The sequence below is a fragment of the Aptenodytes patagonicus genome, chromosome 13 (genome assembly GCF_965638725.1).
Source record: "Aptenodytes patagonicus chromosome 13, bAptPat1.pri.cur, whole genome shotgun sequence".
Classification (NCBI taxonomy): domain Eukaryota; kingdom Metazoa; phylum Chordata; class Aves; order Sphenisciformes; family Spheniscidae; genus Aptenodytes; species Aptenodytes patagonicus.
This window is the reverse complement of record NC_134961.1, coordinates 1299107-1316829: the sequence shown is the minus strand read 5'-3', so window position 1 is coordinate 1316829 and position 17723 is coordinate 1299107. Positions and strand designations below refer to the sequence as shown.

At 43.3% G+C, this 17723-nt stretch overlaps 1 protein-coding gene across 1 annotated transcript in view; it reads right to left on the bottom strand.

The window, feature by feature from the left end:
* Positions 1-17723, bottom strand: part of DNAAF8 (dynein axonemal assembly factor 8) — a 92279-nt gene that overhangs the window by 38592 nt on the left and 35964 nt on the right. The window contains exons 13-16 of the mRNA XM_076350588.1: positions 16317-16511; positions 7559-7675; positions 5144-5288; positions 2637-2952 (exon numbers count right to left, since the gene is read on the bottom strand). Coding sequence (XP_076206703.1) covers positions 2637-2952; positions 5144-5288; positions 7559-7675; positions 16317-16511 — 773 coding nt within the window. The remainder of the gene's footprint in view (positions 1-2636; positions 2953-5143; positions 5289-7558; positions 7676-16316; positions 16512-17723) is intronic.

Here is a 17723-nt window from a genome sequence, read left to right as displayed (position 1 = left end):
ACATGAGCTGCGTCAAGGTCTCTCTGACTGAACATCTCTTTGTATTACTCCCCCTGAGGCTCTCTGTGTTCAATTAAAAGTAGCTAATGCAAAGTAGCCAACTTGGCAAGGAAATCTGGGAATCAAGAAATATGTCAGGCTGTATTACCAGAGCTTTTCCTACCCACAAATACATCATAGTTGCTATTCACTTCTGGTTCTTTAGCCAGAGCTTAACCCGTTTTAAAGGTTCATGTTGGGCAACAAGCACAATCAAGTCTGTCAGAGATGTTCATGGCAGTGAAACCTCTACAACATTCCAGCATACCCAAAAGGACCAAATCACAGCACGGTGAACATAAGGTCTGGTTCTGAAAGCCAGGGACTGGAAGCAACTCAAACTGCAGTCGGCGAAACAGTTTGGCTAGGTCTGTGAAGTGCAGGCTGCTCAGGCAAACCTGCCTGCCTCAGCCCCTGCCACCACTGAGTTGGCTGGAATACATCCGCTTGTTCGCTTCCAGGAGACCACAGCATTTGCAAGTATAATCTGAAAACTGCAATCCGAGTTGCAGTTTGTATTCTTCTCTCCCAATGGACCAAATTACCAGCATTAGGAGAAAGACAAGTGCATTATTTAGAACGTAGCGCCACTCTGGACTGGCTAAGTTATACCAGAGGAGCAGAATCCATCACCTTTGTAAGAGGAAAAAAGCATCCCTGAGAAAAATAAACAAATAAATAAAGAGAATGAAACTTCACTAAATTGATTTTTTTTCAAATCTTAAAAGTAAAAATGATGAGAGTCACTGTTCATGGCCAAGCAGAACAGAACTCTGACACATAGTCCCTCCACAAGCATCAGATTAATTCTACATGGGTGCACTTTGTCACTCTGCAGAAAGCACCAACACGACTGCAGATTACCTCACCTCTAGCCTGCTGCCACTGACACAGTGTGCCACACTGCACCCAGCATCCAGGATCAGAAGGGATCTTTAAAAACCTGTCCAGAACTTGCAGGGGCAGGGCCTTGTCTGAGCTTTCTGCAGGGGAGTTTCACCACAGCATCATTTATTCAGTTCAGCAACATTAAAAGGAGATGCCCAGGGCCTGAATACCCCAGTGTAGAGGCTGGCATCCCATGCGATTACACAGGCCTGTGTGACAAGCGTGACAGCCAGGGAGAGGGGATATGTAGTTTGATATTCTCCCGGTTGGTGGAAATTCCTTGAAGCCCTAAGCCAAATCTTTTGATAAAGCACTGTAAAACAAATGCTTCAAGCCACCACAGGGGTGTCTTTCAGCAGCCAAAAAAAGACAAGTGCCTCTTTTCTTCCCTCTGCAGGCCAGTCTACTCTGATCCTCCAGAGGAAAGGGACCTCTGAGTGCAGCAGAGCCCTTCATTTACACACACAGGATTAAATGTGCTTCCTGTGTCCTTAGGTTTGAGTCTCTGTCCAGGAAGTTGCAAGATTGTGAGGAAGGGAAGTGATTGTCCTGTGCTGCAGAAAGTACTCATCTTCATCAAGGAAAAGCTGCAGAGAGGGTTTGGGAACAGAGTGCTGGGAAGGAGTGCAAGAGAGTCCAGGCTACTGATCCAGCCTTCCCTCTGTCTCTCTGCAGGTGCAGATGGTGCGCAAGGGCCGCTCAGTGCCGATGTCCACAGAGCTACCGAAACTTTGCTGCCTGTCCCCCACCCCTTTCCCTCACGCACCTCTACTCTGCTGAGTAAGGCCAATAGCAGGCATTCTGGCAGCCTAACATCAATGTTATAAACCAAGCAACTTTAAGATAAAAAACCATTAGGTAAATCCATTTGTGTCCAAGACAGTCTAAGTGAGTCTTTGGGAGCTGTAGTCCCCCTCCCTGTAGCACTACACAGCAGGGCACAGACAGTCTAGGTTGCATGATGGATTAATAGATGCTTAAAAGCCCAGTTCCCTCTGCAGCCATATCCAGACCCATCTGAGAGTGAGATTCCAGACTCCTGAATGTCACTTGTTCCCAGCACTTTTTGGCACCCTATTGCTATGCCATCAGTTCCTAAATTGCATTTCTCATGCTGTTTGCTAGAGTTAAAAGTTTATAAGCCACCCTTCATTTTCACACACTTCTGTCACAATCCTCCAAAGAACCTTTTCCCTCTGAAGCCCCTTATCTCTAATCAGTCGATATGGAAGGGACATAGGGCAAAGTTAGACCAGGCTTTCCAGCAAAGGGCCACTCAGTGGCACACACTTGCAGCCCTTCTCCAGCACCAGGCACAGCTGGAAGAGGTCTCAAATCAGTCTGATCTGATGTTTCAGGCACAGAGGGCCCAAGAGCAGGTGCTGCAAGTGTGTGAATTACAGGCCTAGCTACCAGGGAACAAGTGATGGGAAGCAACTGCAAGAGTCCCACACCTGACACCCTGACACATCTATTATGTGCTGCAGAGGAGACAGTCCTGTGAGAGAGGGACTTTTGCAGACTCTAGCAACTGGTTTGGAAATATAAAAGTAGACAGATTGCTCCCACCCTGCACTCTCGTTCACCGAGACCTTTAGCAGAAGACTGATATGTAAAGACAAAGCATGCTAGCTGTGTGCCTGCCTGGCCTCCTTGTCACACTTTGCATGTGAGAACAACCATAGTTCAAAAACATCCAGAGCCATCACCTTGCTCTGTTGTTGCATAGGGAAGCTGGATCCAGGACACCAGCATGCAGTGCTGCATCAGCAGCCCTCCCTCCAAACCAGAGGCACAGCTCCCTGTGCACACGGCTGTCCAGGTGGGGCAGGTAGACGAGAGGCTCCGCTTGGCTCCTGCAGTAGATAGCATTGAGGGAACTGCAGTCCGTCATGCTCGCCAGCCGTGGGTCAGATGGCCCGATGATATTCTGCAAGGCGCTACGTGCTTTAGGCCCTCTCACGCCTAATGCCAGCACTGGTGGCACCTTGCCAGTCTTTGAAGTATAGGAAGGTGGCAGCTTTTCTGTGAAAGACAAACATATGTGTGACTAAAACATGGACCAACCCGCCCCGAGGTCATTCATTCCATCAAGTGCTCCTTTCAGATCTGTCATAGCCAGACTTAGACAAAGTAACCTACTGTTTACCTGTCCTGTGGGTGATATGCTGGCAACCAGCTTCACATTTTTACCCAATAGTAAATCTGAGATTATTCAAGGTAGTCTCTTAAAGAAAGAGGAGTTGGTTGCCTCATATTTGCTGTGGAAAGGAGTGTGCAGAGGGTTAGTTACTATGGAGCAGCTGATACACTAGAAGTCAGCACTTTAACTTCTTGTACAGTATGTTGTTCATGCCAGCAAGGAAAGCTGGGGGGATTGAAGGGGAGACAGGACAAGAATATGGGCCTGAGGATAGGAATGTTTTCTGTAATTTTTATTAGATATCGGAAAACTGGGAAGGGGATCACAAACTGGAAATCCGTAGACCTCTTTTCTAGATTATTTCCTTCTGCATCAAATACAGATTTTGTACTATGTTGTAAGATGACATATCCAGGCAAATATTTGATTAGCCACCCTTATTTCCCTGCCAGGACTTGAACTGTGACTTTCCTTATTTCCTGCAACAACTCTTCCCTATGTCTCTGGTAAACCTTTCTCCATGTCTACTGTCAGCATAGTTGGGGTCCAGTAAGTAACCCCAGAAAAAGAGCAAATTTGGCTCCTCTGCAGTTCTTACTGCGGATGTTAGAAAAAGAAGCAAGGTGTGTCATTTTCTTCCCTGAGGTTTAAAAACATATTCAATGACATTATTTGTTGCATAAGAATCAGAAGCCAGAACATAAGTCTCCAGAGCAGGTAGATAATGGAGAAACTGGCTGTAAATATTTAAAAATATAATTTTAAAGTTTTCAAGCTAAGGGTGAAAATCTAATTTACAAACTTGCATAGCAGTTCTCAGCTCAAATGAATTGTCTCTTCATACGAAATGTTCCTAAATAATGGTGCACAGCACAGAGCGCTGAAGCAGATCTGCTGCCTGTCATCTCCTAATGACTGCTGATTTTATGGTTTTCTTATTCATTTCTGAAGTCCTCCTTCATTTCTCCAGCTATCAGGATGAATGTATTACGTGCACAGCGCTGAGACAACCGCAATCCCATTTCTAAGGCAGTCTGCTCCTATTGCTTTTAAATGTAAAAACGGAGCAGAGAGACTGGAGAATTTTTCTCCCATTAAGCTGGTCTTCACTCATCTTCTGCCTGAGGAAAAGGAAACCCATTTCTCTCACTCTCAGCCTGCCTATACCTTTCCCCAAGAGAAATGGATTGCCTGTATTCGTGATGGTGCCACGCACAAACCTTCCAGGAGAACTTCCTGGCTTAAAAGAAAGTACAAGCCATAATATACTGCAGAGGCAATGGCTATATTTTGCGGTTAATGTAACGCCTGTTCCTCTAGGGTTATATTGCATTAGCAACTAATAATATTCCATATACCCTTTAAGACAGGCTTCATTATCTCTATTTCACAAATGGAAAAAAAATGAAGACTTGAGTGGTACAGGCCAATATTTGAAAACATTGGTGTCTAAAGTTAAAGACTTGGTGATTTGAGTTCAGAGACTCATATAATTTTTTTTGCCTTATCTTCTTGGTCTCTCATCTCAGACCATCTTCTACTGGCAAATGTGACATCTTGGTGATGGCTTATCAGCCAATGCAATTACAGGATGGCTAGATCAGTACTTTCCTTTTGCCCATGCTTCTGAAGTCCCAGAGGCAATGGGATGGGCGGAATTGAGGAAGAGGGAGGCTGGATCTTCTGCAGCTAAAACCTTCAGGAAAAATCAGTGGGAACTAATTCCGTACATTTAACTCACATGAGCCTAACCCTGAAGCTCAGATCTGGGAAAGATCGCTGCGAAGGCACAACAACTAAAGTGGTTTGAGACACAAAAATGTATCCAGGGTTAAAAATTCAACTCAAGGATATTGAACACTGGGAATAGAAGGAAAGAAACAGCCCAAGATCTTTTATAATTTCTTTTGGGAAAGATATAGGAACTCATAAAGCAACATGCATGTAAATCTGATACCCTCTCCCCCATGCCCACAGCACCACATCGCTCTTCACCTTAGTACGTTTACAGATCTTCGCCTTCACCTCGGTATCATCACATGATGGAACCTCTGAAGAAAAACTAGACCTCACCTGAGCCAGAGAGCAGCACATCCTGCTGAGGATAGAGCAGGCGGAGTCCACAAATATCCAGACCAGAACTGAATACCAGCTGCAACATGTGATGGGTAGCTAGGGGACTTTGGAAGAGAGTTTCAAACAGCAATACCATGGCAACCTGAACAGCAAGAGCACATTGGAGAAATGAGCCAAATGCTTTCAAGCCCTCAACGACCACACAGCTGTATCTCTTCTGCTCACCTTCAGTTCCCATGCTTTATCTACATTGTAAGAGCCACAAAGAGGCTTTCTTTTATTTTATTTACATGCAGTTCAGCACAGTAGACTCTTAGCTTCAGATTGAATCATAACTATCTATGATAATTATGACTGAATCTATTTCTGCTGATACAATTGTGCCTTTTGTCACATAAACCTACTAGTAAAAAACTGCAAGTTCTCTGGGGCAGAGACTGAAGCGTATCACTCCTGCTGTTTAACTTTGCGTACTACAGAAAGATGGTTAAATAATAATAGACCAAACGGTTGTTTCTTTATACCTACAGAAGTGCCAGTATCAACGTTAAAAAAAAATATCAAAAGGCAGACACATCACTGGTACTGTCCCAAATTTACATTTTGAAATCTTCTTTACCAGACTAATCCAATTCAGCCCATCCTGGCATGTAGGAAGACATACACCAACACATACTGAATGTCTATACCCAAAAGGGAAGCAAATTACTATTACTTTCCCATCAGAAGAAAGGTATTGTTTCAAAAAGCAGGTGCTTTACAACAGGAAGTTGTGTGGTGCCGCGGATAATAAATTGTCTAGCTGTAGATCAAACAAGCATGATTGTACTGGCCTCAAATTTGTGCACGGTTCTCTGGGATGTAAAGCAACACAACGCTACACCCAGCAGCAAGCTTTATGGCTGCAGTGAACGCCAAATGAATTCATCGCTATTGGACACTTTAAATGAAATGCAACTCCCCCATAAACACATTATGAGGCTTATACCATCATGATAAATGAAGATATAAATTTACTCAAATCATAAAAAAGTGGTCTAATTAGGAATAAAAGCTCTATTTCTTTATGATTGTCTAGCTCAAGCTCTCCTGATATTAACCCAATATTCACAGCAGCCAGTAAGGAATTATTTTTCTGTAGCTGCTATAAGAGTCCCTGGGGCTCGGCTGCCTGGGCTCAGGGCCAACTTTGATAATGCAGCCGTCCAGCATTGAGAAACCACAGTAACTGCCTGTCTCCCCTTTGCTTCGGAGCCAGACGCTTAGCTTTGGTCTCCATCTGAGCTTTGTTGCAGGTATGCCTTGGCCCAGTCTCGTATGTCACTGATTCTGGCCGTTATCCTAACCCGCTGACTTGACTTTCTGGCTTGGCCTTGCCACTGAGACCTCTTGGCTGACCCTGGTTACGGCTGCTGGACCTGCTCTGCTCTTCTTGCTTGGGTAATGTGGGACTGCACCCTGCCCGTGAGGTCACTGGCCCTGCCTGCTTTGCTGTCAGTCTCAGCTCTTGGCTTGCCTTCCCTTACAGAGCACCCTGCCCTTGCTGGGAGAAGGTCTGTACAGACCCACTAACAGCACTCCTCAGGCAAGTCGAGGAACTGTAACGAAGACATGAGGCATTTCCTGGCTGCACCAAGTGCCAGGTATCTTCAGCTCCTAATTGTGGACTTCAACCATCTTCCAGGAGCAAGCCTGGTACACTCTCAGCAACTGGTCAGGCTCGCTGCCTGTTCAGGAAGAACTTAATATATCTGCATCTCCCTGAATCAATGCTAACAGGAAACTGAACTCTGTCAGATCAAACATGCTATGTTTTGTGTTGCACAAGAGCTAAGAAAGGTTGAGTTACCATAGTTAACAAGTTATCGTACATGGGTGGAGGTCCAGTACATTTTGATATGCACTCCTAATCAGGGGTAAATATCAGCTAATTTGAGTTACCTTAACCTTCTCTTCTTCTAGGGTAAACTAAGTAGAACTACCTCCCTCTTGTTCATACAACACACACACAGTTACTGTAGGTCAGGTAGATAGTACCAGAAGCTTCAGAATTTTTTTTTAATGTCTCTGGGCACAAGTTTAAAAAAAGTTGTGTTGTATTTTGGCTTGCAGTCAAGTGGTTTTGGGTTATCAAAGTTTTGTCTACTGTCACTGATTTGCACCTGGTTGGTAGCAATTTCTTCAACCCGCACATTTCATAGTTTAATCTTCAGTGGCTCAGAGCAATCAGCACATCAATACTGATGACACAAAATACTCAGCTGATATATTTAGGTCTGAGTGAGAAATACTTCAAGATCAGTATTTGTACCAAACCTCAAGATTGAAATATTCCAGGTCGCTTAATCGTCTCTCAAACTTCCCACATCATCCCACAAGTCAGAAAGGAGTGGTTTGTTTGTTTGTTTTTACCTCAGTGTCTATATCTCTGCAAGCCTTGATGTCGCTGCTATTAGGGAAGTATTTTTCATCAGTTTCAACTGTCTGCCAGTAAAATCCATTTGGCACCACAAACACCTTCTCCACTGCCTGAAATGCACAAAGGACATCTTTTACCTGTATGTTATCTTGATCCTTCAAAATAAAGGGCTAGGAAAAAATAGTATTTGATGGCTAGAGAGCACATAAGGATGCATGTTAATGGATTAAACTCATTAGTTCAGTGCTGTTAATCTATCATTTGCTTTCTTACAACCATATCACTAGCTCTAATTAAGTGATATCCCAAGAATATGAATCTGCAACTGCTTCCTGAGAGACTGAACGTTCCGAGGGTCCAACCCAGTGACCCTCCAACATGCAGAGTACCCACTGGCATGAACAGGAGTTGCATGCAAAAGGCACTGCAGGATCAGGCTGAGCAGCTCGAGACCTTGATTCTCCGTGATTCTGCTGAGCATCCAGCAGAAAAGGGCTTTGTAAAAGGAACGCTCTAATTAACTAATCAAACAGAAGGGTAGGGAAAGAATTGCATGAACTTCAACATGCCTGTAACCAAAATCGGACATTTCTCCTGTGCTCGTGTCACCACAAGTGACACATATCTCTAAGTCTTATTGTGCCATATACTCATGGATAGGCAAAAAGACTCTGGCATTTAGGTCACAGCTTTACGGAAGTGTAGTGTTTCCCAATCTCAGCACCTTATTTTGTTTCTCATACGTTTTCTGGGCAGCCAAGCAAGCAACTTGTACAAGTGCAAGTCTAAGGATGTGTCACTCATGAGAATTCGCTGTGACTGCATGCTCAGTAAGCAAGGCCATAGTCCAGGAACAAACGCAGCTTTTAAGTCATGTTTGTCAAGTTCTGGTTTGGGAAGAAGTGATGTTCGTAGCTATGCCACAATTGAGCATTCCAGAAATATGAATACATTTAGGCAGAGTTCACACTTAGCAGGATTCATTCCAACACTGGAAAAAAAAAAAAACCAACAAAAAACCAACTGTCATTTTTGAGACATAGGCTCAGGTGGTGTGAATCAGAGTAGCTTCACTACCTTTAAAGACTCTACTTTGATCCACAGCAGTCGTTAATCTGCTCTAATCTCATGTGGACAGAGCTTTTCAAAAAAGAAAAAAAGGAATTAAATTTCAACATGGTCTCATCAGGACTTTTATTATGGATAGAAAATGGACTAACACTGCATGAAGAAGCATCCATTCTGGATTATGAGGTACGTATAATGCTGTTTAATTGTGTAATCACCTGAGTTTTTTTTTTTGCGCTGCTTGGCAAATGATAGACACTTCATATCATTCTACAAATGTTTAAAAACAACAATCAGAAAATTACATTAATTTGAATAATATTAAAAACCCTCTGACATGTGCCTTTCTGCTTCAGCAACCTTTTGTGTTTTCTCCTTCTTCTATTTCCTGTGCTTCATGAGATATTTGCCTAAAAGCAGAACTGGGGATTTCACTTTTCATCTGGTTTCAGTCAACACAACTACACCAAACCAAGAGTTTTGACATCTCTCAATGGATTTGTCCATTTTGTCCTGCAATTCATCATTCACCAGCCTCCACTTGTGATATTACACTTGGTTGCTGTGGAAAATATCATCAGAGGAAAAGCAAGAAATTGTTGATTTAAGGGAACAGATGATCTTCTCTGTTTCCAATGTTTGCTGCCAGGTCCTGCATGCAACACTGGCACAATGCAGTGAGCACAGACAAGCCTTATAAAATGGGAATGCAGCAAGACCCCGGTCTTCTGGGGTTCAAGCTGTTCCTTGAACAATCCTCAAGTCTACGAACTTTCAAGAAGAGGGAAAAGAGAAGGGACAAATGTGGTCAAACCAACTCCAGCCTACATTTCCATAGAAACCTTCATTATAATCATCCAGCCCCAGTTAGGACACAAGAGGACGCAAGTTGGGAAATCCAAGGTAAAAAGCTGACCTTTAGGAAGTACCATGGTGTAAGCTGTGGATCAGCTGTGATCCCAGGCACGCTGCCGCATGGTCAGCCCCCCTCCCCACCAGAGCAGGGACCTGGCCACACCTATAAGGGAATCAAGGCCTCTGGAAAATTGTTACTGTGATCTGTCAGACTCTGTTTAGAAAACAGCAGCCAATCTGAATGTGATTTCACAAAGCAACAGAAAATGAAGCTTGAAAAGTCTTAGTTCTCCTAGAAAATCCTTTTCCTCATGGGTAAGAAAAGACATATAGATGGCTGCAGCACAACAGCCCCTGCTTTTTCCAGTCTAGCTAAAATGTACCAGTGGAGGAGAACTCCTGACACTGCCTTCCTATGCAATGCACAGGAAAAACAGGGAGAAAGCAACTTTCCATGCAGGTAGGAGAGAATTGCATCTAGTCAGTTGTTATAATATTGAGATGACCCCTATTTGACATATAATGCAGTGACCCTCCGCAGCCAGTTGCATGACCCCACTCTTATTGAAATAATTTTGGTGATTTTGACACTATTTATCTTTATGCTACTTTGGTGCTACTTTTAATGTTCCACAATGAGAGAGAGGGTAGGCGTGAGAATTGTATTGGTTTCACCTCAGGGCTGGTTCCTCTCATATGCCTCCAACAACATCACAGCAGCTGTAAAGTTTCTGTGCAAATACAGCAGTTCAGAAAGTCTCTCTCAGGATAGCTGATACATTATCTCTGAATGCTGACCTGTCTCTTGGCAGGGAGAAGAGGAGACTCCCTCCCCATGCACTGTGCAGAATGGTGAAGAGTCAGTCCAGCCTTCAATACCTATCTGAAATTTCTTCTTCTCTAAGGCTCTGCAGACTCAGAGCACTGTAATAATCTCACATCTCATGGTAAAGGCATTATACCAGGGAGGAAAGGTACCCTACAGCCAGCCAACGGCAGCTACAGCAGCCCCAGGGATATTTTGACTTATGCTGTGACAGGCTTCAAAACCCAGAATCATTAACCATAACCACTTCCATGACTGTCTCCCCCACCCCCTGTAAGAAAGCAGGGTTTCTTACAGCACCGATATCCTCTTCATCCATACTGCCGTGACCAGAAAGAGCAGGAAGGGAGGGCATGTCCATAACCTCCCATTTGTAGTTATTCTTTTTTGTCAATTATCCTTTTTCTTATTTATTTTGGGAGACAAATTATGATTTCTGCTACCTTAAGACACTGGAAAAGAGCAATTTGTACCATAGCTAGGATTGAATGCGCACCATTTTTTCAAAAAGTGTTAAAAAGAAACCCAGAGCTACTGCTTTGTTTCAGACAATATTACCAAGATGAAGCCAGACAGTTATGGGAAAGAAATTCACAGCAGAACAAAAACGTGTTGTAAAATACTGAACGGAAACAAGAATAAGCACATTTTAGAGAAGACTGGAGCTGCATGCAGCAAAACCACGAATCTTTAACTGTCATACAGAAATATGACCAAATCCAATCTCTCTTCTTCTTGCTTACAGTGTATTCTGTTCTCATTTCCTACACCAAAGAAATAGCTTTTGCTGTCAGATGATCTAAGAGAGTCTTTTAAGTTGCAACGAGTCTTCTAGACTGCTTCCCAGTCACAGCAGGAAAACAGAAACTGCAGGAAGAATTTCTATGTACTCCACAACCTCATCTCCTCACATGCAAGGTACTTTCCAATGCAAAGATCTGCTCAGCCATTATCACTATGAGACAACACCCAAAACCCTTGCAGAAAGATGCTGCATCCTCCACTACCTCTAGAGACAGACTGTAAATTCTGTATATATATAACTTCTCCCCTTCAGCTCCACTGACCACATCAGTGGCAGCAGAGGAAGCACTAACCTCACTCTAGCAAAGGCCCCGACGCTAACACACAGGCAAGGCTCATGTCTGATGTGATTCACCGAATCACGCCCCTGAATTAGGCAGCATTATCCTCAACTCTCTCCTCTCTCTGCTGTCGTGAATCCCAATGCATTAGTGTAGTATTCCTTGTAGAATGCAGATTAACACAAATTTGAATTTGTTTCCTGCACATCTTCCCTCCCCATTGCGCATCCTCACTTCAGATGGCTACAGAATTTAGTATAGGAAACGTGGAAGCACAGTAGGAAGATCCCAGGCAGCAAAAAGGCTGGGGATAGAGGGGCTAATTAAGAGCTTTGCCACTGAAGATGTACAATTCTGGTGACTGTATTTCAGGCAGTTTGAAGATGTACCTCACTTTCCGTTGCCCCCCTTCTGGATAGGGAAAGGGATATCTTAAAACACAGAAGAGAAAGGATGAGACAATAACTTCCACCCTTTCTGTCCATCATGCGCAATACTAATGGCTAAGCACATTAGCTTGATAGTTCTTTTAAGCTGCTCTTTTCTGGAATAATTAGCAATGGCCGCAATTTAAATGTGAGCTATCAAATTTTAGGAAGAATGAAAAACTATAATGGTTTATTCTTCCCCAAGCTATGCCTTCATCTTTCTGCCAACTCTGGTAGACATCATTGTAGTCCTTTCTCCTTTTAAAGGTTAGGGGTTTTTAGTTACAAATACCAATGACAGCCTGAACTCCTGGCCCCACTAAAATCAATTACAAACTCCAATGGGACTCAGCTAGGGCCAGGATGTCACCTTCTCCCTTCTGCCTCATGAAGACACAGCCATGCAGCTACTCTGTGTCTGCAGCTATGGGTTAATTTCTATAAATGCATATAGATGAGGCCCCAGGACAAATGTCTCGCCCACAGACGAACCATATCCGTGTGGAATCATCAGTCAGATGACGTGCTCTCGCCAAAGCTGTTGATACAGCTTTATCAGGCTGCACAGCAGGCTCAGGGTGCCAGACACGAGACCTGTCCCTTAGCACCAACTCAGATAAAGACAAGACACGGGCAAGATTTGGAAAGCAAAGGGCAGGATGAACCTGTCCTTTTGAACCTCCTGTTTTACAACTTTAGCCTAGATTTCAGACCATCAAGCCGCTGGTCTTAGGGGCTGGCACCTGCCGTGCTGCAATCTCAACATCCTGCTGGCTCTGGTTTGGGGAAGCAGATGCAGAGATGCTGTTCTGGGTGTTTTATCCCTCCCTAATGCACATTTCAGCTGCCCAACAATCAAGTCTTTCAAGCTTTGGCATCAGGCTCAGCAGAAGCTTCAGAGGAAGAAAGCACAGCCCTGAGTCATACACTAAATCTGAGAGCTTACAGCAACATATGGATCAGGTCTAACAGCTGGCCAAATTGCGTCGCACTCCAGGTAGCTCAGTCTGTGCTCGCGACCCACAAAACATTACACAGCCTAGCTTAAATACTGCTTAAAGCTGCTAGTTTGCTGCTTCTCACAGAGCATCAAAGGAGAAAGGGAGAACACATGGGGCCACAATAACCCAAAATCAAAACAGCATAGTTGCCAACACCATGAGGCACTGAACCACAGCATACCACCAGTTATTACAGTTTGAGACGTGTGAAAGGCGATGCCCACACTGCCAAGGGCCTCAGGAGAGTTGGGTGAAAAGCTGATGTGGTACTAAGCAGCAGTTCTCTGAGCAAACCTCTAATTAGCATTGAAGTTAAAAGAAGTTATAGTAAAAGACAGTGGAAGATGCTGAAGCCACTCAGCAGGGCTAAGGCCATGATGCTTGTCAATGAAATAATGTCACAGCATTCAAACTCTAAAGCTCACAGCCTTCTTGTCGAGCCCACACTAAAACACAGATTCACAGATTGGAAAGATCCTCTGGAAATGCCTCTCACTCCCTCTTCAGAGACTATACACAGAGTTAGGGCAATCACACATCTAAACTAGGTGCCTTAAGTGCACAAAGTAACAAGTGATGCATCCGGACCACTTTTCCACAGCATGAAACAGTGATGTCTTAATCTCATCAGCAATGCATAGCTTTTCTGCTACATGGTTATTTCAGTCTTTGAAAAAAAGTTTGCAATTTTCAAACCTTCTGTGTATGTGTGTACATGTAGAGCTCCTCTGGTAACACAGCTGCCATCAACTCTCTAGCAGGGAAATCCCAAAGGTCTGAAATACCACGTTAAAGAACTGCTGTACTTTCTGCGAGTCCACTCCCATACAGCAAACTTCCTGTTAGTTCGGTCTGTGCTGTTGGAAGTTTTTGGCAGCATTGAGTTACAACATCAGGGCAAATTTAGCTCCCTGGACCCAGTTCTGGAATTCTTATCTCTGCTTAGGCAAAACTGCATTAAAATAAAAAAAGGAGCTTTGCTTAAGGGAAAAGCAAGGAGGGAACTTTGTGTAGACCTGCCCTTAATCAGTACTATTGTCTCAAGAAAGAAAACACAACCCTTGTGCTGGAAGTCAGCAGGGAAACTAACTAAAGGAGCAGCAACTAGGGAACTGATCACCAGGAGGTGCAACAAAATCAATTTTCTGGAACTGAAAGAAAAAAAAAATCTCATTCACCTTGACTTAGGGATGGAGGTTCCCCTTCTTCCTTGAAACCTCACTGACACGATCACCCATGCAATACTGCTATGCCCTGACTCCTCTGCCATGGCAGGCACCTGTATAGGCTGGGAGTTCAAGGAGATGCTCTGGAAGGTGACCAAAAAGATGGTGAGCGTTAGGGGTTGCACCCTCTGGGCAAACGTCCCCGTGTCCAGAACAACTGAGAGAGAGCAAGAGAAATCCAGTGTGCCTTAATGGAACAAACAGGCAGAGGAAAAGAAGCATCAACACTGACTACGTATGTTGTCTGTATCCCTAAGGTTAATGCTTGCATCCTAAGGCTTAACAGGAGAAAGTACTTCTATTTTATGTTAAAATGAAGCAATCCTCTTTTTGCTGACAAGGGACATTGCAGTTAATAACTTCCACAGGGATTATGTCACTCCTAACCTAACCTGGGGTTTTAATGACTGCATTGTGAGTTTACTCTTCATATCAAAAGTGAATTACTGCAGGTTAATAGGCTGTATGCATAGCATTAATAAGAGAGCCTCAAAGAAAAATAGCAAGAGAAAAGCAATCTGTCTGGGGTCCAGAACAGACTGAAAAAACACTAGACCAATCGGCTGAAAACAAGACATTGGCTCATGCACTAACAAACAACGTGCTTAAAGGTTATTACAATTACTGCTACAATTGCTCATGAAGTCATACACAGAGCTAGTCAGTACACAAGCAGACAGCAGTTTTACCTGATGTTCCCTCTCCCTCCACACCTACCCATTTGTTTCATCAACCTGTCAGGATTTTTGTCTCAGACGGTAAGCTACCGGGAGCAAAAATAGGTATTTGCTGCATGCTTTTCCAACATGTAGTAGCAGGTTCTTTGGTCTACTTAGTTTTGTATACACCACCTCAAAATAAATATAAATGTATAAAAAGCAAGCATGGATCACGGCCTTGTACAAAATCTTCAAACCAATGAAGTTAAAAGAATATATTGAATTTTCTATACAGCACTTTTTGGTTGTATTTTAATGACATTTGGGAACATTCTCAGTTGGTACCACTTTGTAAAGCTTCGGGGCAGACAACAGGGTTAGCTGCTCCCTGCCGAGAGCCTGGTTCAGTGAGGCTTGCTTTGCAAAATCAGCCTTTCTGTTTAGCTGCAAGATACATCTATCAAAAAGCCATGATACATAGTGACCTCAGTGTAATTCAGGTCTGGGAACCTGGACAGCACAGAACATTCAAACTTAGGAAGAGAATGTGGTCTTTAAATTGACTCCAGTTTTTCTATGGCATCAAGGCAAAGATCCACCCCCAGAAAGTGCCTGCTATCTTGCTGTTCAATTTCTAATGATTTATAATTCCCCTAATAAGGGATTTGCATAAAAGCCCTGACTCTTTTAAATGATGCCTTATTTTATGCCTTAAAAGTGTAGAGCAGATTTATCTTTTACAAGTACGTCAGACGGCTTTATAGCACTTGCTTCTACTTGAAAGCTACGCTGACTGCAAATCAACAGCATTAAGCCTCCTTTTCCTCCACAGAAGTGGGATAAACCTTTATTGCACTGCTAAGCCCCTAAGCTTTCACGGCATTGATTCTCGCAGAGTAATAGTAATCCCCAAATCTGGTTGAAATTGAAGGAAAGTTCTCATGCTACTTTATTTTCAGAACTAAACTTCGTTATGAACCAGAATTGCAGTCTTCACCATTCCCTGGAATTGTGTCTCAAGGTTTTCGTTGATTTAGTAATATTGGGAAAAGACCATCATTGTCCAAAGGCTGGTGATGTCATAGGAAAGAAATAAGTAAAACAATCCCTCAAAAGGTATGGAAATCAGGTCATATTCAGTGCTTCTTTGAAAACCTGGTCTAAATATTTGCACTAAGGTAGGATAGGCTGTTAAAGGCCTAAAAGCAATGTTGGATGCCCTCGAGGAATAAACTCCCCCAACAAGTATAATGAATTCTTGTAACATTTCATTCACTTGAATATTTGTTACGGAGCACTTGCTAACCTGACAGAAGTGAAAAAGTTAATCATCATTCTACTTATAGACAGCATGAGGTGAATGTTCTTGCAGAAGTCTCTAGGCAGGCAAGTGATTTTAAGCACTCGATTTTAAGAGGTGCTATATCCTTGTAATCTCATACACTCCGCTGGAAATCTACACTGCTTAGAAGCGTTTGTTTTCAAACTCTGCTTAAATCCTTAGCTAAAGCAAAGAGAATACCTTTTAACACTGGAAGAACAACTTTTACTGGACCTAATGAGAAAAAAAATTACCGGAAGTCCAAGCATTTCTGTACAGTACCTGAGGATCAGGATTAACAGCAGTGACGTAACTAAGCAGGACAGAGGGAATTTCAGGAAGAAGCGGACACAGCTGGTTTTGGAAGTGATTGGCCAGTTCTGCCCTCCACCAGATAACATCCGGAAGCCATGTACAGGCTAGAAATGCAGAAATCTCCTGGTAAAAAATGGATGTTCCTTGTAGATCTTCTTTAGTCTGCAAAGAGTCAATGGTTAAAAAGCATTGATGATGGCCTCAGGAACTTTCTGTTCTGTACCATGCACCTGTGGCAGCTCTTTCTCTGTCTGCAACCATCCCAGCCTCATGCTTCACGCATCTGCCTTACAGCTGCACTTCAGATTCTCCAAACCAAACCCCTAATGTAACAGCCCTCAGCCTCCCAAACCATCACACCCTGCATCCCTGCAACCAGAGCTCTAAACTTGTCCCCTCACCCACAGAAAGCACACTCCTCCCACGGTCCTGATATCACCCCACAAAGTCTCTACTCCCAGGTCCAAAGACAGAATTGAAGGTCCTGATACTGTCGGGGTTCCTGACCCAGGAGACGGGAGAACAAAACTGGTGACCTCAATGAGACCCAATTAGAAATTAACAGAATCAAAAATTATGCAAAGCATCTTCTCTACACCAGCTATTATTGCACCTAGAATAATAGAGCTCAAGCAGGAAAAGTCTGCAAAAAAGCCCCAAATCCAATGACAGAGATCACGAGCTCTTCTGAGCCACCACAGAATTGTTAAGTGATCAAAGTGTACAGGCAAGAACCACGTTGCTCTGCACAGTGCTAGTGTGCCTAATCAGGAATGCTTAGTAGGTTCTTAGAAAGCATATGCTGTACAAATCTAATTCCCATCAGACATGCTTGTAACTGCACCTTGTCTATCAGCATGCAAGAATTACAAGAGGTGAGAGCATAAGCATTTGTTCTGACAAGAAGTCAAGAAAGCAAAGTGATGCAGGGATGTTCAAATTTGCCTCACTTCTATCAGTTGTTTGGAGGAGGATAGAAATGAAAAAAACAAACTAAACCCCCAAAAAACTGACAAAAATGTGAGGAAACATAGCAGAACCACTTGATATAGGAATAGATGCCATCCTAGTTGAATAAGCCAAAAGGCTTATTGATCTGCTAAGAACAGGAGCTTTTGCCTTGAGAAACTACTCTTATATTTGTATTCATAACCATCAGACCTTGGGATGGAGAAATAAAATGTGACAAACAATAAAAGACACACAGATGACAGTGAAGTGGCCAGTAACTAAAAAGTTGATGGCTTAGAGGTCTGGAATATAGCTCAGCTCCAATTAATAATAACCGGGAAAAAAAAACCCAAACTAGACCAGCAACAACCTATAGTAACATGAAACTAACAGGCTGCCTCGGTCCAGTTCTCGGTGATGAAC